This window comes from Nyctibius grandis, chromosome 10 (assembly GCF_013368605.1).
Source record: "Nyctibius grandis isolate bNycGra1 chromosome 10, bNycGra1.pri, whole genome shotgun sequence".
In the NCBI taxonomy this organism is placed as follows: domain Eukaryota; kingdom Metazoa; phylum Chordata; class Aves; order Nyctibiiformes; family Nyctibiidae; genus Nyctibius; species Nyctibius grandis.
The window spans coordinates 13,049,688-13,076,353 of NC_090667.1; the positions used below are offsets into that span (position 1 = coordinate 13,049,688).

Sequence of the window (26,666 nt, forward strand, 5' to 3'; positions counted from 1 at the left end):
GGGGGGGTTTATTGGCACCCATAGGTGGGGGGGCTGGATATTGGGGTCTATGGGCACCCATGGGGGGTATTGTCACCCCTGGGGGGGCGGTTGGTGACCTATGGAGGGGGGGAGGCTGTGGTCACCCCTGGGGGATGGAGGGGGCCAGGGCTGTCCCTGGGGGGGGACATGGTGGCCCCTGGGCGGGGGGGACCTGGGGACCCATAGGGGGATGTTGGGGGGGGGGGGGAGGACAGGGCCACCTTTGTGGGGGGGGACATGTGAGGGGACCCCTGGGGTGGATATGGTCACCCCTGGGGGGACATAGGGACCCCAGGGGGGCGACACAGCCACCCCTAGGGGGGACGGGGCCACCCCCAAGGGGGACAAGGTCACCCCCAAGGGGACATGGTTACCCCTGGGGGGGACCCAATGGGGACGGGGCCACCCCCAGTGGGGACAAGGTCACCCCCAAGGGGACATGGTTACCCCTGGGGGGGACCCAATGGGGACAGGGCCACCCCCAGTGGGGACAGGGTCACCCCTGGGGGGGGACAGGACTGTACCCAGTGGGGACAGTGTCACTTCCAGTGGGGACAAAGCCACCTGGGGGGGGACCTGGGGACCCCTCGGGGGACAGGGCCACTCTCAGGGGTACACAGTCACCTCCAGGAGGGGACAAAGCCACCCCTGGGGGGGACATGGTCACCCTTGGTGTAGGTCAGGGCCACCCCTGGGGGGTCAAAGTGACACCTGGAGGGGACAGGGCCATCCCCAGTGGGGACAGGGCCACCCCTGGGGGGTCAAAGTGACACCTGGGGGGGACAGGGTCACCCCTGGGGGGTCAAAGTGACACCTGGGGGGGATAGGGCCATCCCCAGTGGGGACAGGGCCACCCCTGGGGGGTCAAAGTGACACCTGGGGGGGACAGGGCCATCCCCAGTGGGGACAGGGCCACCCCTGGGGGGTCAAAGTGACACCTGGGGGGCACAGGGCCATTCCCAGTGGGGACGGGGCCACCCCTGAGGGTCAAAGTGACACCTGGGGGGGGGACAGGGTCACCCCTGGGGGGTCAAAGTGACACCTGGGGGAGCACAGGGCCATCCCAAGTGGGGACAGGGCCACCCCTGAGGGTCAAAGTGACACCCGGGGGGGACACACAGGGCCACCCCAGTGAGGACAAGGCCACCCCTGGAGGGACATGGTTACCCCCAGGGGACACAGGGCCACCTCCAGGGAGGACACCAGACGGACATGGAGGGGGGGTGACAGAGCCAGAGCCCCCCCCCCTCCCCCTTTCAGCCTAGGGACAGGGCCACCACCGTGTCCCCAAGGCCACTTCCCCCCCCCCCCAAGTGACGGAGCCGGTGACGGACCCCCTCCTTGGGTTGGGGTCACCCCCAGCCACCTCAGGGCCACCACCCCCCCCCCCAAGGCCACCACCGGGACACGGCGTGTCCCCAAGCCCCCCCAATCCCCCCGCGGGGACGAGCGTGTCCCCCCGCGGTGGCCCTGACCCCCCCGTGTCTCTCTTCGTCCTAGCTGTCCGTCAGGTAGCGCGGGCCAGCCCGGCCATTGTCACGGGACCCTCGGCCTCCGGTGACACGCCAGGTGGGTCCTCCCGTCCCCGTCTCCCCATCCCCATAGGTAACGCCCAGGGGACATCGGGGAACCCTTGGGGATGTGTCCCCCATGTCCCTCCTGTGTCCCCATGTCCCCAAGGGACACTGGGAACCCTTGGGGACATGGATCCAGGTGTCCCCTTGTCCCTCTTGTGTCCCTCAGGGACACTGGGAACCCCTGGGGACATGGATCTGGGGTGTCCCCAAGACCCTCTTGTGTCCCCATGTCCCTCAGGGACACTGGGAACCCTTGGGGACATGGATCCAGGTGTCCCCTTGTCCCTCTTGTGTCCCTCAGGGACACTGGTAACCCTTGGGGACATGGATCCTGGATGTCCCCAAGACCCTCCTGTGTCCCCTTGTCCCTCTTGTGTCCCTCAGGGACACTGGGAACCCATGGGGACATGGATCCAGGTTGTCCCCAAGACCCTTCTGTGTCCCCATGTCCCTCAGAGACACTGGGATCCCTTGGGGACATGGATCTGGGGTGTCCCCATGTCCCTCCTGTGTCCCCATGTCCCTCAGGGACACTGGGAGCCACTGGGGACATGGATCCTGGATGTCCCCAACACCCTCCTGTGTCCCTCAGGGACACTGGGAACCCTTGGGGACATGGATCTGGGGTGTCCCCAAGACCCTCTTGTGTCCCCATGTCCCTCTGGGGACATTGGGAACCCTTGGGGACATGGATCCAGGTGTCCCCTTGTCCCTCTTGTGTCCCTCAGGGACACTGGGAACCCCTGGGGACATGGATCTGGGGTGTCCCCAAGACCCTCTTGTGTCCCCATGTCCCTCAGGGACACTGGGAACCCTTGGGGACATGGATCCAGGTGTCCCCTTGTCCCTCTTGTGTCCCTCAGGGACACTGGTAACCCTTGGGGACATGGATCCTGGATGTCCCCAAGACCCTCTTGTGTCCCCATGTCCCTCAGGGACACTGGGAACCCTTGGGGACATGGATCCAGGTGTCCCCTTGTCCCTCTTGTGTCCCTCAGGGACACTGGTAACCCTTGGGGACATGGATCCTGGATGTCCCCAAGACCCTCCTGTGTCCCCTTGTCCCTCAGGGACACTGGGATCCCTTGGGGACATGGATCTGGGGTGTCCCCATGTCCCTCCTGTGTCCCCATGTCCCTCAGGGACACTGGGATCCCTTGGGGACATGGATCTGGGGTGTCCCCATGTCCCTCCTGTGTCCCCATGTCCCTCAGGGACACTGGGATCCCTTGGGGACATGGATCTGGGGTGTCCCCATGTCCCTCCTGTGTCCCCATGTCCCTCAGGGACACTGGGAGCCACTGGGGACATGGATCCTGGATGTCCCCAACACCCTCCTGTGTCCCTCAGGGACACTGGGAACCCTTGGGGACATGGATCTGGGGTGTCCCCAAGACCCTCTTGTGTCCCCATGTCCCTCTGGGGACATTGGGAACCCTTGGGGACATGGATCCAGGTGTCCCCTTGCCCTCTTGTGTCCCTCAGGGACACTGGGAACCCTTGGGGACATGGATCTGGGGTGTCCCCAAGACCCTCTTGTGTCCCCATGTCCCTCTGGGGACATTGGGAACCCTTGGGGACATGGATCCAGGTGTCCCCTTGCCCTCTTGTGTCCCTCAGGGACACTGGGAACCCTTGGGGACATGGATCTGGGGTGTCCCCAAGACCCTCTTGTGTCCCCATGTCCCTCTGGGGACACTGGGAACCCTTGGGGACATGGATCCGGGTTGTCCCCAAGACCCTCCTGTGTCCCCATGTCCCCCAGGGACACGGGGAACCCTTGGGGACATGGATCCAGGTGTCCCCTTGTCCCTCTTGTGTCCCCCACGGACACTGGGAACCCATGGGGACATGGATCCAGGATGTCCCCAAGACCCTCTTGTGTCCCCATGTCCCTCAGGGACACTGGGAACCCTTGGGGACATGGATCTGGGGTGTCCCCATGTCCCTCTTGTGTCCCCATGTCCCTCAGGGACACTGGGAACCCTTGGGGATGTGGATCCAGGATGTCCCCAAGACCCTCCTGTGTCCCCATGTCCCTCAAGGACACTGGGAACCCTTGGGGACATGGATCTGGGTGTCCCCATGTTCCTCTCTCCCCCTGGGGACATGTCCCCCGGGTGTCCCCATGTCCCTCCTGTGTCCTGGCAGGACCTTGTCCCCGTCCCCGACATCCCCCTCCCGATCCATCCCAGGGGACACGGATCTGGGATGTCCCCATGTCCCTCCCCTTGTCCCATGTCGTGTCCCCCCCCCAGCACCTGTGACAAGGATCTGGGGTGTCCCTGACCCTCCTGTGTCATGGCCAGGACATGCCATGGGGACGTCCTTGTCCCCTCCTGATGTCCCTTGTCCCCTGTCTGTCCCAAGGGACATGGATCCAGACTGTCCCCATGTCCCTGCTGTGTCCCCATGTCCCCCAGGGACACTGGGAACCCTTGGGGACATGGATCCAGGTGTCCCCATGTCCCATCTATGTCCCCAAGGGACACTGGGAACCCTTGGGGACATGGATCCAGGGTGTCCCCATGTCCCTGCTGTGTCCCCATGTCCCCCAGGGACACTGGGAACCCTTAGGGACATGGATCCAGGTGTCCCCATGTCCCATCTATGTCCCCAAGGGACACTGGGAACCCTTGGGGACATGGATCTGGGGTGTCCCCATGTCCCTGCTGTGTCCCCATGTCCCCCAGGGACACTGGGAACCCTTGGGGCCACGGATCCAGGTGTCCCCATGTCCCCTTGGGGCCACCAAGGAGCCCTTGGGGCCACCGCTTCGGGCTGTCCCTGTCCTGCTTACGTTCCCCATGGGGGTGACACCAGTGGGGACAAGTGTCACTGTCCCCTCTGGGGGTGGCCGTGGGGGGGTGGGGGGTGGGGGGCCACCCACCGTCCCCCAGCGCTGGCGCCCGCCGTCACCCGCCTCGTCTCCATCCTCGTGTCTCGTGTCTGTCCCCATCTCACCTCACCTGGGCTTGGCGGGGGCGGGGTGGGGGGGAGGTGACACGTGCGTCCCTGTGCCATGTCCTGTCCGGGGTGGCGGGGTTGGGGACATTTTTTGGGATGGGCGGGGGGGGGGTGTCCTGGCAGCACCGGAGGGTCCCCCAGAGCCACCGCAGGTGAGTGTCGCGTGGCGGTGGGGTGGGGGTGGGGGGGTGGCCTAGGGTGGGGGCTTGGGGACACTTGGGGACACTTTTAAGGGGGGGGTGGGGACAGGGGGGGTGAACGAGCCCCCTCGGTGCCTTGCAGGAGAGGCAGCTTTCCGCCGTGGGTGCAGCAGACCCGGGTGTGAGCTGGCCCGGGGGGGGCTGCGCCCGGCCCCCGCCTCCGCCCCCGCCACCCCCGATCACGGCCAACGGCGACCTGCGCGGCCCCGCTGCTGAGCACTGACCCCCGCCCCGGGGGTCACCGCGGGGGGACCCCCCCGAGCCCCCCCCTGACCCCCCCCGGTGACCCCCGGGGAAGAGGAGGAGGAGGAGGAAGGAGGGGGGGGGGGGGGGGCATGATGTAGAGCTCCCCCCCCCCAACTCCTGCCTCGGCCTCGTGCGACACGGGGGGGGGGGATTCGTGCGAGGGCGTCACGTGCAACAGGAGTTGGGGGGGGGGGGATCGTGCAAGGGCTCCTCATGCAACGGATCCTCGTGCAAGGGCTCCTCCTGCAACGGGGGGGGGGGGCCCTCTTGCTACGGCCCCCTCGTGCAACGGATGCTTGTACAACGGCTCCTCGTGCGACAGGAGTGAGGAGGCCTCGTGCAACAGCTCCTCGTGCAAGGGCTCCTCGTGCAATGGATCCTTGAGCAACAGGAGGGGCTCGTGCAAGGGCTCCTCGTGCAATGGACGCTTGTGCAAGGGCTCCTCGTGCAAGGGCTCCTCGTGCGACAGGAGCAGGGAGGCCTCGTGCAAGGGCTCTTGGTGCAATGGCTCCTCATCCAATGGATCCTCGTGCAACGGCTCCTCATGCGACAGGAGCAGGGAGGCTTCGTGCAAGGGCTCGTCGTGCGATGGGAGTTGGGGAAGCCTCGTGCGACAGATCCTCGTGCAACAGCACCTCAGGCGAGGGGAGCGGGCGGGCTCCTCGTGCACCAGCTCCTCGTGCACAAGGACTGGGGCGACCTTGTGCACTGGGAGCGGGACGGTCTCGTGCACCGGCTCCTCGTGCACCAGGATCAGGCCAGCCCTCGTGCACCGGCTCCTCATGCATCGGGACTGGGGGGGGGGGACACCCACACACACACGACCCTCGTGCATCAGGATCACGGTGGCCTCGTGCAACGGGATCGGGGGGCGGCCTCGTGCAACGGCTTCTCGTGCTCCAGGCCTGGGCGTCCCTCGTGCATCACCTCCCCATGCACCAGGACCAGGCCAGCAACAACCCCCCCCCCCTCGCTCCGCCGACTCCCTCCTCCTTGTGCATCACCCTCCTCGCACCAGGACCGCGTCCCCCCCCTCGTGCACCAGCTCCTCGTGCATCACCACCCCTCGTGCACCAGCCTCCTCATGCACCGGCACCGGCCCTTCCTCGTGCGACGCCTCCCTCGTGCATCACGCCCCCCCCCCCCCCCACGTGCACCAGGACTGGACCTTCCTCGTGCATCACCATCCTCGTGCACCAGGACCCGTGCGACACCCCCCCCCGTGCAGCAGCCCACCACCCCCCCCCTTTTCTTTTCTCTCTCCCTTGTGCATCGTCCCTCGTGCATCGCACGCCCCCTCCCCTCCGGGCACCAGGAGCCGCAGGACCCCCCCCCCCAACCTGTGTGTCCAGCTCCGTCGTGCAAGCGGCTTCACTGTGCACCAGGACTGGGGGGTCACCGTGCACCAGGACCGGGGTGTCCCCGTGCAATGGCCCTGGGGTGGCTCTGGGGTGGCCCCATGACCCCGTGACACCCCCCCCCCATCCCCCCCTGCACTGGGGTGGGGGGGGGGGGTCCTTGTGCATCATCCTGGGACCCCCCCCCCATTCACCAGGACCCCCCCGGTGCACTGGGACCCCCATTCATGGGACCCCATTCACTGGGACCCCCCCCCAGTGCACCAGGACCCCCCCTCAGTGCACCGGGACCCCCCCCCGGTGCACCGGGACCCCCATTCACGGGACCCCATTCACTGGGACCCCCCCCCGGTGCACCGGGACCCCCATTCACGGGACCCCATTCACTGGGACCCCCCCCCCGGTGCACCGGGACCCCCATTCACGGGACCCCATTCACTGGGACCCCCCCCGGTGCACCGGGACCCCCATTCATGGGACCCCCATTCACTGGGACCCCCGCCCAATGCACCAGGACCCCCCCAGTGCACCGGGACCCCCATTCACTGGGACCCCCCCCCCCCAGTGCACCGGGACCCCCATTCACGGGACCCCATTCACTGGGACCCCCCCCCAATGCACCAGGACCCCCCCCCCAGTGCACCGGGGACCCCCCCACCATTCACCGGGACCTTCATCCACCGGGATCCCCCCCCACACCATGCACTGGGACCCCCCAGTGCACCGGGACCCCCGGTCACCGCCTCCCCCCTCATTCACGGAGACCCCCCCACCCACCGGGCCCCCCCTCTACTTGCCGTGCACCGGGACCCCCCCAACGCACCGGGACCCCTCCCCGGTGCCCCCCAGCCCCCCCTCTCGCTTCACCGCCCCCCCCCCCCCCCCGCCCCGTTCAGGCCCCCCCGGTGCCCCCCCCGGGCCCGGCGCCCCCCCGACAATCGCGGCCCGCGGGCGGCCCCAGGGCGGGGCTGGGCTGGCTCCACCCCCCGCCGGGGCCGCCACCGCCCGCGGAGCCTTTAATAAACTCGGATCGGTCTTGTAGCCCCGCCTACGGGGGGCGGGGCCTGGGCAGGGGGGGCCAATCGGGGGGCGAGGGCTGGGGAGGGGGCGGGGCTGAGCGAGGGGGCGGGGCTGAGGGAGGGGGCGGGGCTGAGCGAGGGGAGGGGCCTGCTGGGGTGGAGTTAGATAAGGGGCGGGGCTTGGAAAGGGGAGGGGCTTATAAGGGGGCGGGGCTTCCAGGGGCAGGGAGGGCTTGGAGGAGGTGGGAAGGGGCGGGGCTTCCCGTGGGAGGGGGAGGGGGCGAGAGGCCCCTAAACGCGGAGTGGGCGGGGCTTGGGAAGGGGGCGGGGCTTGCTAAGGGGCGGGGCTTGGGAAGGGAGTGCAAAGACAGGCGCTGCCCGCGGGGGGGGGGGCGGGGCTTTCCTGGTGACGTCACCGCTCTTCCCGCGGGAGGGGACGGGGCTTTCCTGGTGACGTCACCGCTCTCCCCGCGGGAGGGGGCGGGGCTTTCCTGGTGACTTCACCGCTCTGCCCGCGGGAGGGGGCGGGGCTTTCCTGGTGATGTCACCGCTCGGATCCGCCGGCGGCCGGAGGTGAGCTCGGGGCGCGCGGTCAGATGATGGCACCGGGGGGGGGGGGGTGGGGTGTCGGTCCCGGGGGTGTCGGGGGGGGTCCCAGGGGGTCCCAGTGCCGCGGGCGGGGGGTGGCGATGGGGCGAACTGGGGGGGAGGGCAGCGAGGCGGCCCCGGGGCTATAGGGGTCACCCCCGGGGCAAGGGGGCACCCCATGGGGCAAATGGGGCACCCGAGGGGGCATCAGGGCACCCTGTGGGGCACCAGAGCAGGCTACGGGGCAACTGGGCACCAGAGAGGGCAACTGGGCACCCGAGAGAGCAACTGGGCACCAGAGAGGGCAACCGGGCACCTCATGGGGCATCAGAGCAGCCTACAGGGCAACTGGGCACCCAGGGGAGCAACTGGGCACCCCACGGGGCAGTAGAACAGTTCATGGGGCAACAGGGTGGCCCATGGGTCAGTAGAACGTTCATGGGGCAACAGGACACCTGATGGGGCAACTGGGCACCCCGTGGGGCAAGGGGACACCCCATGGGTCAGTAGGACAGTTCATGGGGCAACAGGACACCTGATGGGGCAACTGGGCACCCCATGGGGCAAGGGGACACCCCATGGGTCAGTAGAACGTTCGTGGGGCAACAGGGCATCCCATGGGTCAGTAGAATGTTCATGGGGCAATGGGACACCTGAGGGGGCAAGGGGGCACCCCATGGGGCAAATGGGGCTCCCGAGGGGGCAACAGGGCACCCTGTGGGGCATCAGAGCAGGCTATGGGGCAACTGGGCACCCAGGGGGGCAACTGGGCACCCCATGGGTCAGTAGAATTGTTCATGGGACAACAGGGCACCCAAGGGGGCAACAGGGCACCCAGGAGGGCAACTGGGCACCCCATGGGTCAGTAGAATGGTTCATGGGACAACAGGGCACCCAAGGGGGCAACAGGGCACTCCATGGGGCAACAGGGCACGTGATGGGTCAGTAGAATGGTTCAGGGGGCACCAGGACAACCCATGGGGCAACAGGGCACCCCATGGGGCAACAGGACACCTGATGGGGCAACTGGGCACCCCATGGGTCAGTAGAACAGTTCATGGGGCAACAGGGTGGCCCATGGGTCAGTAGAACGTTCATGTGGCAATGGGACACCTGAGGGGGCAACAGGACATCTGATGGGGCAACTGGGCACCCCATGGGTCAGCACAATATTTATTGGGCAATAGGGTGGCCCATGGGGCAACAGGACACCTGATGGGGCAACTGGGCACCCCATGGGGCAACAGGAAACTCCATGGATCAGTAGAACGTTCATGGGGCAACAGGGCGCCCCATGGGGCACTAGAGCAGTTTATGGGGTAACAGAGTGGCCCATGGGGCACCAGGGCACCCCATGGGTCAGTAGAACATTCATGGGGCAACAGGGCATCCCATGGGGCAACAGGACACCTGAGGAGGCAACTGGCACCCCATAGGGCAATGGGTCACTCCGTGGGTCAGTGGAACGGTTCATGGGGCAACAGGGCACCCAAGGGGGCAACTGGGCACTCCATGGGTCAGTAGAATGGTTCATGGGGCAACAGGGCATGTGATGGGTCAGTAGAACAGTTCAGGGGGCACCAGGACAACCCATGGGGCAACAAGGCACCCCATGGGGCAACAGGACACCTGATGGGGCAACAGGGCACCCCATGGATCAGTAGAACAGTTCATGGGGCAACAGGACATCTGATGGGTCAATAGAATGTTCGTGGGGGCAATGGGACACCTGAGGGGACAACAGGACATCTGATGGGGCAACAGGGCACCCCATGGGTCAGTAGAACATTCATGGGGCAACAGAGCACCTCATGGGGCAACAGGGCACCCCATGGGTCAGTAGAACATTCATGGGGCAACAGAGCACCTCATGGGGCAACAGGGCACCCCATGGGTCAGTAGAACATTCATGGGGCAACAGAGCACCTCATGGGGCAACAGGGCACCCCATGGGGCAACAGGGCACCCCATGGGGACCTAAAGCACCCATGGGTCAGTAGAACATTCATTGGGCACCAGGACACCCCATGGGTCAGCAGAACATTCGTGGGGCACCAGGGCACCTGATGGGACCCCAGGACACCCCAGGGGGCAGCTGGGTGCCCCGCAGCCCACGTGACAGCCCTGTCCCCGCAGGCCCGTGGCAGGGACGATGGCGGCGGAGGGCGGGCAGGTGCAGATCTCCTTCCCCCAGCACGCGGCGGCGCTGCTGGAGTCCCTCAACCGCCTGCGCCTGGAGGGGAAGTTCTGCGACGTCACCGTCCACGTCGGTGGCCGCGTCTTCCCGGCCCACAAGAGCGTCTTGGCTGCCGCGTCCCCTTTCTTCCACGACAAACTGCTGCTCCAAGATGGTGGGCGCTTGTTGCTGCCCCCCGCTATCGACCCCGACGCCTTCGAGGGGCTCTTGCACCTCATCTACTCGGGGCGGTTGACGTTGCTGTTGGAGGCCCTGCCCGGTCATCTCTTGGTGGCCAGTGGTCTCCAGATGTGGCACGTGGTGGATCAGTGCTCGGAGATCCTGAGGGAGTTGGAGGGCGGGGCGTGTCGGTGGGCTGGGCGGGGCACTGAGGTGACGTCATCATCATCATCGTCATCAACTGGCCGTGGTGGTGAGGCTTCATCATCGTGGACCACCACGCGTGGTGGAGATGGGTCTTCACGTATCACCCATGGTGGAGAGGGGGCTTCATCATCATCATCATCCTCCTCCTGGACCACCCATGGTGGAGATGGGTCTTCATGCACCACCCACGGGGGAGATGGAGGATCATCATGGACCACTCGTGGTGGAGATGGGTCATCATGGCCCAGCCGTGGTGGCGATGGGTCTTCGTCATCCTTGTGGACCACGCGGGGTGGTGACGGCTCATCGTGTCCCACCCGTGGTGGTGATGGAGCATCCTCGTGGTCCACCCGTGCTGGTGATGGATCTTCATCGTCGTCATGGCCGGCGCGTGGTGGCGATGGCTCTTCGTGGGCCCCCCGCGGCGGTGACGTGGCGCCGCCGTCCTTCACCAAGGAGGGGGGCGAGGAGGTCCTCAAAATCCACGTGGCCGCTGATGTGGCTCCAGCGACGACATCATCCCTCAGCTCCCTCCTGAAGGACACCGGCGAGGAGGTCCTCAAGATCTGCGTGGAGGAGGAGGAGGAGGAAGAAGAGGAGGAAGAGGATGAGGGCGGCCACCGCCGCCGCCACCGCCCCACCGACGCCCTCCAGATCGTGCTGGAGGAGGAGGAGGAGGAGGAAGACGGGGCTCCCAGAGACACCCGCGGCCCCCCCAAGATCTTCTACGTCAAGCAGGAGGCGGGTGACGCCGCTGAGGGCCTCCTGCCGCCGGCGGAGACGGCGGGTGGCTTCGCGCCGGCGGAGGTGAGCTACGTCATCCCGCCGCCGGTGCCGACGGGGAACCCGCTGGTGACGCCGGGGGGGGCGGCCATCTTCCCGCAGCCATCTTGGAAACCGGTGGATCTCCACGGGAATGAGATCTTGGGGCGCGGGCAAGCCCTTCACGCCCCGGTGAAGCTTGGGGCGGCTCCCGACGGCAAACGCTTCGGGTGTTTGTGCGGGAAGCGGTTCGCCGTGAAGCCCAAACGGGACCGGCACATCATGCTGACCTTCAGCCTGCGGCCCTTCGCCTGCGCCGCCTGCCACAAGCGCTTCAAGCTCAAGCATCACCTCACGGAGCACATGAAGACGCACGACGGCGCCGGGCGGGCCTGCGAGCGCTGCGGGCGCCGCTTCCGCCTGCACAGCGGCTTGGCCAAACACCGGCCGCTCTGTCAGGGGGTGCGCTGGGGTGGGGGGTGCTGGGCCTGCGAGTGATGGGGGGGTTGGCTGGGGTTTGGGCCCAGTTCAGGGCTTGGGCCCAGTTCAGGCTCTGGGCCCAGTTCAGGTCACAGCCCAGTTCAGGCTCTAGGCTCATTTCAGGCTCTGGGCGCAGTTCAGGCTCTGGGCCCAGTTCAGGCTCTGGGCCCAGTTCAGGCTCTGGCCCAGTTCAGGCTCTGGGCCCAGTTCAGGCTCGGGCCCAGTTCAGGCTCGGGCCCAGTTTAGGCCTCTGGGGCCCAGTTCAGGGCTCTGGGCCCAGTTTAGGGCTCTGGGCCCAGTTCAGGCTCCATACTGGTTTGGGGATGCAGCCCTGTCCCAGCTCAGGGATTTGTCCCAGTTTAGGGCCAGCTCCCAGTTCAGGCCCTGTACCGGTTTGGGGCCAGCTCCCAGTTCAGGTTCCGGTCCCCGCCCTCATCCTCCTTCCGCTCCCGCACCGGCCAATCAGCGCACGCAGAGCGGGAGCGCAGTAGCCAATGGCAGTGCGCGGGGCGGGACGGTCGTTGCCGTGGGGACCTCACTGCCGCCCGGCCGGGTCGCCACGGCAACGGGTGACCATGGCAACGGCGGCGGGTGCCCGCCGGGTCCTGCTGCCCGCCCGCAGCCACCCCGGGGGACCCCTCTGTCCCCATGGGGGTCCCCAGTGTCCCCCCTCACACCCCCTGGGGACACCCCTGTCCCCATGGGGGGCCCCAATGTCCCCCCCAGACCCTCCTGTCCTTCTTGGGGAACGAAGGTGCGAAAAAGGGGCAAAGCTGTAAAAAAGAAATAAAATTGTGTTGGGTCACTGGGGAGAACCAGTAAGTGACTGGGCCAAACTGGGATGGTGCTGCCACCCGGGAGGTGACATGGGGTGATGAGGGGGTCCCACCAGTGCTACACTGGGATGGCACTGTCATCTACGGGGTGACACATGGTGATGTGGGGTCCCACCAGTGCCAAACTGGTCCAAACTGGGATGGCACTGCCACCTGGGAGGTGATATAGGGTGACGTGGGGTCCTACCAGTTCTGGACTGGTCCAAACTGGGATGGGACTGTTACCTATGGGGTGACATGAGGAGTCCCACCAGTGCCAAACTGGGATGGGACTGTCACCTCTGGAGTGACATGGGGGTCCCACCAGTGCCAAACTGGGATGGCATTGTCATCTACTGGGTGACACACACGAGGTGGGCTCCCACCAGTACCAAACTGGGATGATGCTGCCATCTATGAGGTGACATGGGGTCCCACCAGTGCCAAACTGGGATGGCACTGTCACCTCTGGGGTGACGTGGGGATCCCACCAGTGCCAAAATGGGTCAAACTGGGATGGGACTGCCACCTATGGGGTGACATGAGGGACTCACCAGTGCTGGACTGGGCCAAACTGGGATGGGACTGTCACCTACTGGGTGACACACAGGGAGGTGGGCTCCCACCAGTGCCAAACTGGGATTGCACTGTCACCTCTGGGGTGTTGTGGGGGTCCCACCAGTGCCAAAATGGGCCAAACTGGGATGGTGCTGTCATGTATGGGGGGAACACGGGGTCCCACCAGTGCCAAACTGGGATGGCACTGTCACCTACTGGGTGACACAGGGTGATGTGGGCTCCCACCAGTGCCGAACTCTGGGTGCAAGTGGTCCCTGTGTCAAGGATTGGGGAAAAAGGGGAGTTCCAGTAGCCCCCCGGATCCCAGTTCCCCCAGTAGCCCCCCCAGATCCCAGTGCCCCCAGTAGCCCCCAAAGATCCCAGTTCCTCCCAGATCCCAGTTCCCCCAGCAGTCCCCCGGATCCCAGTTCCCCCCAGTAGCTCCCCAGATCCCAGTTCCCCCAGCAGCCCCCAGATCCCAGTTCCCCCAGTAGCCCCCTGGATCCCACTTCCCCCAGTAGCCCCACAGATCCCAGTTTCCCCAGTAGCCCCTAGGTCCCAGTTCCCCCAGTAGCCCCTGGATCCCAGTTCCCCCAGACCTTGGCAATGGGGGTCTCCAATCACCCCCCCAGCACCCTTTGGTGCCGCCCCCCCGGGTGCTGGTGGGGGAGGGGGGGTCTGGGTGCTGGGGGAGGGGGGACCAGACGCCCTGGTCCTGCCCAGGCGCTGCCAGACACTGTGCAGGCAGCGGGCAGGCAGCACCCGCCCAGGACCAGTACAGGGGGGTTACTGGGACCAGTACAGGGGGGATACTGAAACCAGTTAATAGGGGGGATGGTGAGACCAGTTCAGGGGGATACGGGGACCAGTTCAGGGGGGATATTGAGGGGTGGAGGGGGGGATGGGACCAGCTGAGGGGAAGAATGGGTACTGGGACCAGTTCAGGGGGGATACTGGGAAGAGATCATGGGGAGGATGCTGGAACCAGTTCAGGTTCGATATTGGGACCAGTTCAGCGGGCATACAGGGACCAGTTCAGGTGTGGGTGGGTGCTGTGACCAGTTCAAGGCAGAAATGGGTGCTGGGACCATTTCAAGAGGGGATACTGGGAGAAGATGGAAGTGAGGATGCTGGGACCAGTTCAGGTTGGATACTGGGACCAGCTCAGGGGGCATACGGGGACCAGTAGAGGAAGGATGCTGCGAGGAGATGAAGGGCGGGGTGTGGCTGACAGGACCAGCTGAGGGCAAGAGTGTGTTACTGGAACCTGTTCAGGGGGGATACTGGGACCAGTTCAGGGGGGATACTGGGAGGAGATGAAGGGGAGGAAGGTGGACCCAGTTCAGGGGGGATACAGGGACCAGTTCAGGCCTGGGTGTGTGCTGAGACCAGTTTAAGCCAAGAATGGGTGCTGGGACCAGTTCACGGGGGATACTGGGATCAGTTGAGGCCCATTTTCTGTATCGGATTTAAAACCCTGGAGGGAGGTGGCAGGGGTACACAGGGAGGACCCTGAACATGTAGCGAAGGTTATGGGAACTAGAATTGAAAATCATGATCCAGATTGGAAAGATTTGCAAATTATTTTGAATAACTCGGTGATTTTCGAGTTAAAACGACTGATTTTGGCCAAGGCCAGCGAGGAGGCTGAACGAGTGCGTGTTCAAGCTGCACAAGCAGGACGGATAGATGAACATTTTCCTCCCAACAACCCTAATTGGGACCCCAACAACCCTAATTGGGACCCCAATGTTCCTGCTCAGAGGTTGCTATTGACCGAATACCAACGATTGATTTTGCCGGGGTTGGGAATGCTGTTCCAAAGTCAGAACTGGTCTAAATTGTATCAGGTCGTTCAGGGAAGGAACGAGGATCCCTCCTCTTTCCTTGAAAGACGAACAGAGGCTGCAAGAAAATACACCGATTTGAATCCAGAAAATGATGTAGATGCTGCCTCGTTAATACACATTTTTATGGGACAATTTAGTGCAGATATAAAACAAAACTTGCAGAAAATAGAGGGGGCAGATGCTCGCTCGTTGGACAAAATGTTAGAGAATGCCTGGAAAGTGTGTAAAAACAGAGAAAAGGTAGAGGAAGAAAGAAAGAAAAAAAAAAGTGTTTAAAAACAACCAGCAACTGGCAGCAGCTACAGCCCAGGAAAATAATAGGGTGAGAGAACGGAGTTATCGGGGGAGGCCAAAGGGAAGAAAAATCTTCCGATAAAGTATGAGGGGCTGGAAAGCAGTTAGAAAAAAATCAGTGTCCTGGAAAAAGGAGTGTCCGTAATCAGGCCGGCGAGGCCTTGGGGAGATGCCGAGGAAAGCTGCTAAAGTGATGGGTTTAGATTCAGAGTGGGGAGGAGCGGGGGAAGGATCGAAACCCTCCCCAAGAGAACCCCTGGTTATAGTAAGGTGGAAAATGAGAAAGTAAAATTTTTAGTACATGTGGGAACTACCTATTCAGTATTAAATACATGCAAGGGTAATTTGAGTGATCAAAACGTGCCAATTATTGGTGCCATGGGGCAGAAAGAAGATCGGTCGTTTTTCCAGCCTTTAAAATTTGGAATTGGGAAAAAAAGGGTGTTAACCCATCAATTTCTCTCCATACCAGATTGCCCCATGCCGCTGTTAGGATGAGAAATGCTGAGTAAATTGAATGCACAAATTACCTTTACAAAAGGAAAAATCCCAAACCATATCCCTGAAAATAAAGCTTTGGATGCCCAAGTTTTTATATTACAGAAGGCAGCCGAGTTACAGGAGATACCAGAAGAAGCTGTGACACCTCTCGTATGGGCTCCAGGAACACCGGGACGATCCCGAGCGGCACAACCAGTAATCATCCAGTCAAAACCAGACGCTGGACTGGTAAGATGAAAGCAACTGAAACAAGAGCTTAGAGCCTTTCTCGGGATGGCCGGATGGTGCTGCCTGTGGATAATGAATTTTGGACTCATTGCCAAATCCTTATAGGAAGCTGTACAAGGGCAAGGAAACCTCCTTGTTTGCACCCAGAGGTGCATTTGTAAAACTAAACCAGACTTTAATGAGTGCTCCAGCTCTGGGCCTCCCGAACTTAGAAAAACCATTTGATTTGTACATGAAAGACTGCGTATTGCTCTGGGAGTGTTGGCCCAGAGACTGGGATCATGGAAAAGGCCTGTGGGATACTTTTCAAAACAACAAGACAGTGTCAGTAAGGGATGGCCAACACGCCTCCGAGCAGAGACCTTTATCAGGAGCAACACAGAGAAGAAACAATCCAGAAGACTCTTGGCAAATAGACTTTTCCGAATTACTGCGGCAAAATGGGTATCGGTATCCTTTAGTAATGACAGACACTTTCACAGGCTGGCATGAAGCTTTCCCTTGTTGCACCAAGAGAAGTAACAAAAATATTACCTAAGCAAATAATACTGAGATTTGGGACACCTCTAGCACTATCTTCAGACAGGGGCCCACACTTTATAGCAGAGGCTGTTCAAAATTTAGCTGAAGTGTTAGGGGTAAAATGGGACCTCCATACCCCACGGAGACCTCAATCAAGTGCAAAAGTTAAAAAAAAAAAAAAGAAACAAAGCTTAAATAAACAGATGAGTAAAAATTTGCCAAGAGGCCCAGATAAAATGGTTGTGTGCTTTACCCTCAGCTTTGCTACGAATCCTAAAACTAAAGAAAAGGTTAGTCCTTTTGAAATCATTTCTGGTAAACCCTATCAGGTGACAGAAACAGGAGTTAATCCTGCGATCATGGGGAAACATCCGAAAGAATATGTTGTCTCTCTAGGAAAGGTTTTGTCCTCTCTCCACAGGTACATCACTGTGAGCGCACCACTATCCCTAGACATGCCTGTGCATCAATACCAACATGGAGACAGGGTGTACCTGAGGACACGGGCAGACGAACCACTAAAAGAGAAGTGGAAAGGACCTTTCCAGATGTTGCTCACCACCTACGCAGCTGTCAAGCTCGAGGGAGTCACTCCGTGGGTACATCACAGCAGGATCAAACCAGCCTCATCACCAGAACGGACTGTAAAACAAGAGGGACCTTTACGTTTAAGACTAACCCGGGGATCACAAGGTTCTGGGTTCTCTCCCTTGCAGTGATGTTCGGAAATGCAGAAATTGATACAGGTGGAGAGGCCAAGACAGACATAGATGAGAACTTAATTCTAACTCTGATACAAGGGTTTGGTAGAATGAACAATCTTACTGGTGTAACAGCCCAGTTCCTCCTTCAGCCACTCAGCCTGTCCCCTGGGGTCACAACTTGAATGGGGATTTCAAAGGTTCCTTTTACCAGGACTGACGGCTTTAGAAAGTCGGATGCTAATAGAAAATCTAACGTGGCAAGTAGAATCTTTATCAAGAGCCACTCAAAAGGGATTCCAAACTGTTAACAAACAGATCCAAGCCAATACTAAAATGACTCTGCAAAATAGACTGGCCTTAGACTTGCTATTAGTCAAAGAACAAGGAGTGTGTGGATACCTTAAGTTAGACAAAGAGCACTGCTGCATCCACATCCCAAACATCACTGATAACCTGCAAGAGCAATTGGATAAAGCGAAGAGAGTAGCAGAAGACAGCAGGGTAATCAGGGATGCAGCAGAAAATAGTTGGCTCAACAAAATCCTGCAAGAATTAGGTGGATTGTCTCTAAAAGGATGGTTAGCCGCATTGTTAGAGGGAATAGTTAATGTAGTTGTGATTATAGTTATTCTAGGGATCCGCGTGGGTTGTGTTAAGAGAATCATTGAGAAAAGTATATGGAAGTAGTGAGATAATAAATCTAACTGCTTCCAAAGGGGGGAATTGATACCAGACGGTTCAGTTCAGCAATGGTTTAGCAAGAGTAGGCCTCAGGTTTAGCAACGGGTTAGCAAGAGCAGGCCTCACAGCAGGCCTCAGAGCAGGCCTCAGAGGAGGCTCTAAAAGGCCTGCTCTGTGCTACCTTTACACAGAACAAACTTTCCCGTCAATAGTTTTCCTTTTAGCTAGAATAATAGAGAATAGCAATAGGTTCTGAAGCAAACTGCATGTTTTGTAGATAGAGTTTGTTTATGGGATTGATAACAAGGTTCTAGTAGACAATGATTCATGCTGTTTATGCTTAGTCTTAGAAAAACAAAGGTCTCTGCTAATTATGAAAGGGCCAAAAGACAAAAGTGTAGAGAACTTTGTGATGTCTAATTTAACTTGATTCATAAACTGTTGTGTCAGAGGAGAGAGAAGTCCAAAACAAGAAGGCCTCGACCATGCTTGTGCACAAGCACGATTTAAGGGGGGTTTGTGACCCTCAGAGCCCACCCCAGACCCTTCCCCAATTTAGTACGCGTGTGTAAAGACATTACCTAATGCAGCACAGACCGTATTATGCATAAGTTTTTTTTTTGGAAGGGGTGGGCTTTTCTTGGAATTCTGTATATAAGGAGCAAGCTTTTGTCCCTGGGTGTGCATGCGAGGAGGAGAGATCCCCCGTGCACCCAGCGCTGCAATAAACCAGTGTCGGCTTCTCAACTCTCATTGGGGTTAGAGAGTTTCCTTGGGTACTATTTTCCGGTAACAGGAGCAGTTCAGGGGGCATACGGGGAGCAGTAGAGGAGGGATGCTGGGAGGAGATGAAGGGTTGCGGAGAAAAGGACTCAGCACACGATCCCATGTGAATCCAGCAGAAGCCGTTTATTACCAGACAAGCCCCTTTTTATACCATTTTTGCTTCTGTATGTGCAGAAGGGGGTTCAAAGGTAGGTTTGGGGGATTCACGGGGCATTTGGGGGCCCCCCACCTGCAGGAGCATCCCAATCTCCTCCAGCACGTCCTGCTGGGAGGCATCCGGGGGGAACAGGCAGTTGAAGCTGAAATCAGAGCAGACGTCACCACGGTGCTCGCGGCCCACGGGGGACGGGCAGGAGGGTTGGGGGGGCCCCAAAACCCAACTTTGCCCCTCCAAATCCCCTAAATCAAGGGGATTCGCCCTAAAACCCCCTCTATTAAGTGGGGTCCCCCCCAATCCCGGGCAGGCACAGCACGAGGCTCCTCTCGTCACCGGGGGTATGTGGAGGGGCCCCGGCCCCCGCTGCCGGCCCCGCTCCTGCGGCAGCACCGGCTGCGTGTGGCAGAACACCTGGATGGTGCCCTGGGGAGGGGGCGGTAAAGAGGGGGTTGGGGACATGGAGGGGGGACCCAGGGGACATGGGAGTTGTTGGAGACACCCCGGGGGGGGTGTTGGCCACACCTGGAACTCCTGCAGCTCGTTGAGCAGGTGGCGCCCCTGCATCTCCAGCGCGTGCAGCTGCTGCTCCACCTGCGCCATCGTCCGCTCCTGGGCCATGGCCTCCCCCTCCAGGGCCTGCAGGGGGACCTGGGCCTGTGCCAGCTGTGCCTGGGGGGGGCAGTAATGGGGGGCGGGGCAGAAACCAACCCCCACCGTGGGCTCCTGAGCCCCCCCCTCACTTTTTGGGTGCAAAAGCGGCCAAATTGGTGCCCAACCCCCCCTTTTCTTTGCAGGGGGAAGGGGGGAGGCCCCCCCCAAATGCTCCCCCCCCATAACGTACCTCTGCGTTCTGCAGGCGGGCAATCAGCCTCCGCATGTACCCCACAGCCTCCTCCAGTGCTGGCTCTGCCTGCGCCGCCTCCGCCTCCAGCCGCTGCTTTGCCTCCTCCAGCTCCTTGGCCTCGCGACGCCAGCAGTCCCGCTCCTCCCGGCATGCCACCACCTCCACCTGCAGTCTCCTGGGGTCGGGGCGCGGGGTGTTAAACCCCACTTTTTGGGGGCACCCCGATATTTGGTGGGGGGAGGGGGATGGCACACACTCACTGCAGGCGCAGGGCGAGGTGGCTCTCGCTGGCCTCGCGCTCCCGCACGTACCCCCGCAGGGTGTCCACCAGGTGCCGGAGGTCACGGTTTTCGGCCTCGAGCCCCTGCATCAGCTCCCGGTATGCCCCCAGCTCCACCTGCAGGTCAGCCGCTTGGCCCCTGAGGTCCCCAGAGGGTCGTTTGGAGGCAGGGGGGGCACCTGTGGGGGGGGACATGGAGAGGGGGGTTGGGGACATGGGGAGGGGGGCCCAGGGGACACGAGGGGTCGTTGGGGACACCACGGGGGCAGTTGGGACATGGGGACACGGCAAGGGAGGGCCTGGGGGACACCGAGGGGGGAGCTGGGGACACCACGGGGACACGGGAGACATGGCAGGGGGGACCCTTGAGACATGGGGAGGGCTGGGGACACGGGGGGCGTTGAGGGGCACTAGGGGACGTGGCGGGGGGTGTCCCCTGTCACTCACCCCCCCGGGGCGCTGCTGGGGGGACAGGGGGGGTGTGATTTACCGGGGAACGGGCGCCCCGGTAACCCCACCCCGGACCCCGGTAGCACTCCCCCCACCCCCCCGGTGTAACGCCCCTGGTTATAACATACATGCTGTGGCCGCTGAGACGGCGGGTATGGCTGGGACGGCGGGGCCGGGCTGGGCCCTTTCCTGTGGGGGGAGAATGGGGCTGAGGCCGCGCCGGGGCTCCGGGGACCTGCTGGGGGCTCCGGGGCCTCCCCCTGCCTCACCTGCTCCTGCTCCTGCTCCGGCAACGCTGCTGCCTCCGGGCCGGGGCCGCCGGGGCAGGGGGGATCAGGGCCGGAGTCGGAGTCGGAGTTGGGGCCGGGGTCGGGGCCGGTGTCGGGGCCGGGGCCAGAGTCGGGGCCGGGGTCCCGGTCAGGGTCCCGGCCGGGGTCCCGGTCGAAGCCACCGGCCGTCTCCATGTCGCCGCTCGGGGCCGCGCCCGCAGCAACCGGACAAACCGCCGCCACCGCTCTCTGCCCCGGGCACCTTTAAACCGCCGAGCGCCGCGCGCTGATTGGCCGAGCCACAACCAATCGCAGCCCTCGCTTTGCTCCGTCGGCCCTGCCCCGTAACGGCTCCACCAATCGGCCAAAAATTGGCCCCGCCCACCCTGAATGAAAGCCCCGCCCCCATTCTCGGACCCTCCAAACTGGGAGCCCCCCCCAGCCCCATTCCTTGAGGAGGCCCCCCCCAAATGCCCCCCTCCCAAATCCTGCCCTCACCACCCCATTGCACTCTGTGGGGGGTGTCCAGCTTTGGGGGGGTCCCCTAGATCCCACCCCCCCTCAGGCCCCCAGCATGTGATGGCGAGTGACACGGGGGCTCCCCCAAGCCGACCGCCCCGCCAGCCCCTGGAGCTGCCGTCGCCACCAAAGTGAGCCCTGAAAACTGGGGAATAATTTTATGCAGATTTATTCAAATTCCTTCAAATTAACTCCACCATTTATTTACCCCCGCACAGAAAGGGGGGTCTCTCAAGAAGAGGACAGAGAAGGGGAGCCCAGGGGACATGGAGGGGAGGCCCAGGGGACATGGGGGTTGTTGGGGGCACCATGGGGGTGGTTGGGGACACAGAGGTGGACCCGAGTGGGCCCAGGGGACATGGGGGGGTGTTAGGGACACCCCGGGGGGGCATTGGGGACACCTGGAGCTCCTGCAGCTCGTTGTGCAGGCGGCGCCGCTCCATCTCCAGCGCGTGCAGCCGCTGCTCTCCCTGCGCCAGCGCCCGCTCCTGGGCCATGGCCTCCCCCTCCAGGGCCTGCAGGGGGGCCTGGGCCTGGGGGGGTGGTAATGGGGGGGGAGACAGTGGTTATGGGGGGGGACAGGGTGGTTATGGGGGGGGAAGAGTGGCTGGGGGTGGGAATGGTGGTTATAGAGGGGGACGTGGTAATTGGGGGGGGGACACGTGGTAATTGGGGGGTACGACACACGGTAATTGGGAGAAAACAGCCCTGGGGGGGTGGAGAAGTGGCCCCCAACATTGGGGGGTGGCAAAATATGGCACTGGGGGTGCAGGAATCCAGTCCGTGTCAGGGTTTGGGGGGGCAAAAATCAGCCCTGAGTGGGTGGGAAATCAGCCCCTGTCATGGTGGGGGGGCAAAATTGGCCCCCATCATGGTTGGGGGGGGCAGAAACCATCTTGGGTGGGGCAGTAACCAGCTCCCATCATTGGGGGGGGCAAAATATGTCCCTGGGGGGGCAGAAAACCAGCTCCCATCACAATGTGGGACAAAACCCAGCCCGGGGTGGGGAAGAAAATCAGCCGCTGTCATGGGGTGCAAAAACATCTGGGGGGGGGGGCAAAATTGGCCCTCATCATGGTGGGGGGGTGCAGACACCAGCTTGGGGGGGGCAGAAACCAGCCTGTGCTGGGGTGGGGGCAGAAAACATCCCTGGGGGGGTGGAGAAGTGGCCCTCATAATTACCGGAGGGGGCAAAAGATGGCCCTGGGGGGGCAGAAATCAGCCCCTGCCATGGTGGGGGGGCAGAAACCAGCTCAGAGGGGGCAGAAACCAGACTCTGTCATGGTGGGGGGACAAAATATGGCCATGGGGGTGTTGGGGGCACGAGGGGAGCAGTTGGGGACATGGGAGTGATACCAGTTTAGCAACGGTTCAGCAAGAGCAGGGCTCAGAGCAGGGCTCAGAGCAGGCCTTAGAGCAAGGCTCAGAGGAGGCCCTAAAAGTCCGACTCTGTCTTTTGTGCCATAAACTGCCCCAGGAACCCCCCCAAACTGACCCACAGGGCCTCAAAATGCCTCAGTGACACCCTAAACTGCCCCACAGGTCTCCAGATTACCCCAGGGTGTGGAAGACCCTCAGCCTGCAAAGAGCTGTGCTTTACTTGGGGAGCATAAGATTTGCTTGGGAACACTGCACTGAGAATAGTTTTTGCTTGCTTCTGAGATAAAGGAGCCGAGACCAGTTCACAGGGCTCTTTGAGGCATGTAACAAGTAAACATGTGTTGAAGGCCAGTTCTGAACACAGAGCTGAAAACAGGAATGGTTGTTGATGTTTTGAGCCCAGGACACTGTGGGCTCTTCCCAGGATGAGTGATGAGTGCTTAGCGTGTGAATGTTGATGTTATCTTGAACTGCCTAGTCTGGCTCCTGCATTGTAGCAGTTAAATAGAGTAGTAGCATAACAATAAAAGGCAAGGGCCTTTCGGCTTCAGGCCCTTGCATCCTCGATCTCAGTCTGTGCCTTCCTTGCCGCCCGCCACAAATGGCGCCCGAACAAGGTTGAAGATTAACGAAGAAGCGGCGGTGACTCTGATCGAAGGATTGTCAGGGGCTAGCGCACGCCAGGACCGGAGAGTCCCCAGGACCTGAGAGTCCCCAGGATCGGAGAATCCCCAGGATCAGAGAATCCCCAGGACCGGAGAGTGAGTCCCCAGGACCGGAGAGTGAGTCCCCAGGATCGGAGAATACCCAGGACCGGAGAGTCCCCAGGACCGGAGAGTCCCCAGAATCAGTGAGTTCCACGATCGCAATAAACATGGGACAGGCTAGTTCCCAAGAGCATAAGCTCTACACTGAGGTATTACAGCGTATATTACGCGAACAGGGCTATAAGGTCCAATTAGCGAAATTGGTGCAGTTATTAGTATGGATCAAAGACAACTGTACCTGGTTCCCTGTATCAGGGACTTACGATGCAAAGATTTGGGCGAAAGTGGGAGTAGAAATACAAAAACGGAACACGTTGCAGTCTGATATTCTACAGGATTTAGAAGCAATGTGGAGGGTTGTTTTTACAGCACTCTCTGCACTCCAGCCTGCAGAGGAGTATTTGCAATCTCTGGCATCCACTCCTATTAACACCTTAGTGGATGTGAAGGAGCAACAGGAGCCTGTATATGAAACAGTCTCCGGAGAATCAGACGATCCTTACGATCTTGATTTCACAGATCCAGACATACAGTCCAATTTATACCCACCATTAACATCGGTAAAAGAAACGGCTGCAGCCGTCCCTTCGGTGCGGGGGGTCTCGCAGCCGGCAGCAGCAGCGGCAGCGGCTACGGGCAGAGCACAGTTAACACCAACAGCTCCTCCGTATCCTGCGTCTGCCGAGCCACCTATTGGCTTTGCTGAAAAGGCATCAGAGTCTCATGTAACGAAATACAAAACGCTGGCAGAAAATTGTAGAGAGGAAGCTGCTCGTAAAGGAGATTTTGCCATGCTGACGGCGATGCCGGTAATCTATCGTCCAAATCATTCTCCTGAGTATCGCTACCTTAGTTATGAAATGATTAAGGAAGTACGGGCTGCGGTGAGAGACTATGGTTTGCACAGTAACTATACTTCAAATTTAGTAACAGTCATTGGGGAATCCTATACTATGACACCACATGATTGGAAGTCACTTTTACGGATGATTTTAACACCTGCACAATATTCAGTGTGGCTGGCAGAGTACCAGGAGGCTGTTTCTGCAGACACTTTGGAAAATAGGCAAGAATATTTGGGAGTTAATCAGTATGAGACACCAGAGGTACAGGCACGGTTACCTCGGCAGCGTTTACAACAGATTTCTGCATTGGCTTTAAAGTGCCTGAAAAGCTTTCCGGAGGCAGGGAAACGCCAGCCCTCTTTTGTGGCAGTCAGGCAAGGAGCTCAAGAACCCTATGTTACATTTATTGATCGTTTACCAACAGCACTGAGCAGGCAGATTGATGATGAAAATACAGTAGAAACGCTGTTATTACAATTGGCTTATGAAAATGCAAATGCAGATTGTCAAAGAATTTTGGGCCCTCTAAAAAACTCTTACAAAAGTATAGCAGAATTTATTAAAGCTTGTCAGAATGTGGGTTCTGAAGAGCATAAAGCTACTTTACTTGCAAGTGCCTTGGCTCAGCAACTCGTTGTGGGACGAGCAGAAATGAAATGTATTGAGTGTAATCAAATGGGGCATATTAGAAAGAACTGCCCAAAGCCGACAGTAAAGAAAAAAGATGAACAGTCCCACAATTTGTCAGTTAGTGGTCTCTGCTGCAATAGAGCCGACTCAAAGTGTTTTTAAACAGTCTCTTATTTGCCATTATATGGATGACATTCTCATTGCAGCTTTGACACAGACAGAACTGATGAAAACTGTAAATCATCTAAAAGACTCCTTACAACAATTTGGGCTTCATATTTCCCCAGAAAAAATATAAACAGAACCGCCCTGGAAGTATTTCGGATGGGTACTGTTTACCAGAACCTTACGGCCACAACAACTTCGTTTGGTAAACAATATCTCTACATTAAATGATTTGCAGCAACTATTAGGGACAATTAATTGGATTCGTCCTGTGCTGGGTATTTCTATTGAACAGTTAAGTACCCTGTTTAACACCTTGAAGGGGGATTCAGATTTAACTTCGCCTCGAATCCTTTCTGACAAAGCAAAACAGGAATTGGCATTGGTAATTCAAAAACTTACAACTTCCCAAGCAGGACGTATAATCTTACACTTGCCTCTTCTATTTTTTGTGATTCACACGAAATTCCAGCCTTATGGGCTATTTGCTCAATTGACAGAATCACAGCAATTAGTTACCCTAGAATGGATTTTCTTATCACACACCTTTACAAAAACAATTACGTCTCCTTTGGAGATGGTCATTATGGTGATTCAGAAAGGACGGTTCAGGATACAGCAGCTGACAGGTCAAGACCCTGACATTATTTACCTACCCTTTCATAAGGAAACGCACATTACTCTGATGAGGGACAGCCTTGAATTTCAGGCTGCTCTGGCTGATTATTTGAATGATATCCATTTTACTTTGCCACGGAATAAAATCTTGCAAGCCTTACCTTCCCTCTGTTTACAGCCACAGAGAGTGATGGTGCCTCACCCTATACCAAATGCAAAAACGGTTTTTACAGACGGCTCAGGTAAAACAAAGAAGGCCGTAGTGGCCTGGAAAGAAAAGGCACAATGGCAGCACACATCAGTTACTGTGGAAGCGTCCACTCAGATTGTTGAATTGTCTGCAATACATTTAGCTCTGACATTGTTTGCAAGCGAACCTATTAATATTGTATCAGATTCACTATATGCTGTTGGCGCTATTACCCACTTAGAAGCTGCATTTATCAAAGAAATTAGCAATCAAGAGCTGTATAAACTTTTCCTTGCTATTGCAACTCTGCTTCAGCAACGACAGCATCCTTGCTTTATTGTTCGTATTAGGTCTCACACTCGCTTGCCAGGACCTCTGGTAGAAGGGAATGCAGTAGCTGATAAGTATACTGTTTTGCCCATAACATCATCCTCCCTTACTCAACGATTTCAACATGTACAATTATCTCACTCCTTTTTCCATCAAAATGCTCGCAGTTTACAGAAAGAATTTGCTCTCACAAAAACGCAGGCTCGTGATATTATTCGGGCATGTAACGATTGTCAACTATATAATACTGCAACTTATCATGATGGTGTAAATGTCAGGGGACTGAAGGCTAATGAAATTTGGCAAACAGATGTTACACATTATCCACCTTTTGGCAGGCAAAAGTATGTTCATGTTACTGTGGATACCTTTTCTGGTTATGTTGTTGCTTCTGCAGCTACAGGGGAACGGACTCAGGATGTTAAGAAACATTGGACAAGGTGCTTTGCACTTATGGGCCTCCCTAAACAAATAAAAACAGACAATGTATCTCAAGCAGCGG

At 59.5% G+C, this 26,666-nt stretch overlaps 2 protein-coding genes across 4 annotated transcripts in view; both read left to right on the plus strand.

The window, feature by feature from the left end:
* SYNGAP1 (synaptic Ras GTPase activating protein 1) overlaps positions 1–4,986 on the plus strand; it is a 37,877-nt gene extending 32,891 nt beyond the window's left edge. The window contains exons 19-20 of one of the 3 annotated variants that reach the window (XM_068409069.1): positions 1,522–1,590; positions 4,848–4,986. In XM_068409069.1, coding sequence (XP_068265170.1) covers positions 1,522–1,590; positions 4,848–4,981 — 203 coding nt within the window. In that variant the 3' untranslated portion in view covers positions 4,982–4,986. Of the gene's footprint in view, positions 1–1,521; positions 1,591–4,847 lie in introns of those variants that run through there. The other 2 variants (XM_068409070.1, XM_068409072.1) reach the window with 2 other exon arrangements.
* Positions 4,987–7,936: 2,950 nt separating this feature from the next.
* On the plus strand, positions 7,937–11,799 carry ZBTB9 (zinc finger and BTB domain containing 9). Its single transcript, XM_068409073.1, has 2 exons — positions 7,937–7,961; positions 10,113–11,799. The coding sequence occupies exon 2, from the start codon at positions 10,129–10,131 to the stop codon at positions 11,797–11,799; it is 1,671 nt and encodes a 556-aa protein (XP_068265174.1). The 5' UTR covers positions 7,937–7,961; positions 10,113–10,128.
* The last annotated feature ends 14,867 nt before the right edge of the window (positions 11,800–26,666 follow it).

What these genes read in the sequence shown, in the direction of transcription:
- ZBTB9 (XM_068409073.1), top strand. Translation starts at nt 10,129, where the DNA reads ATGGCGGCGGAGGGCGGGCAGGTGCAGATCTCCTTCCCCCAGCACGCG.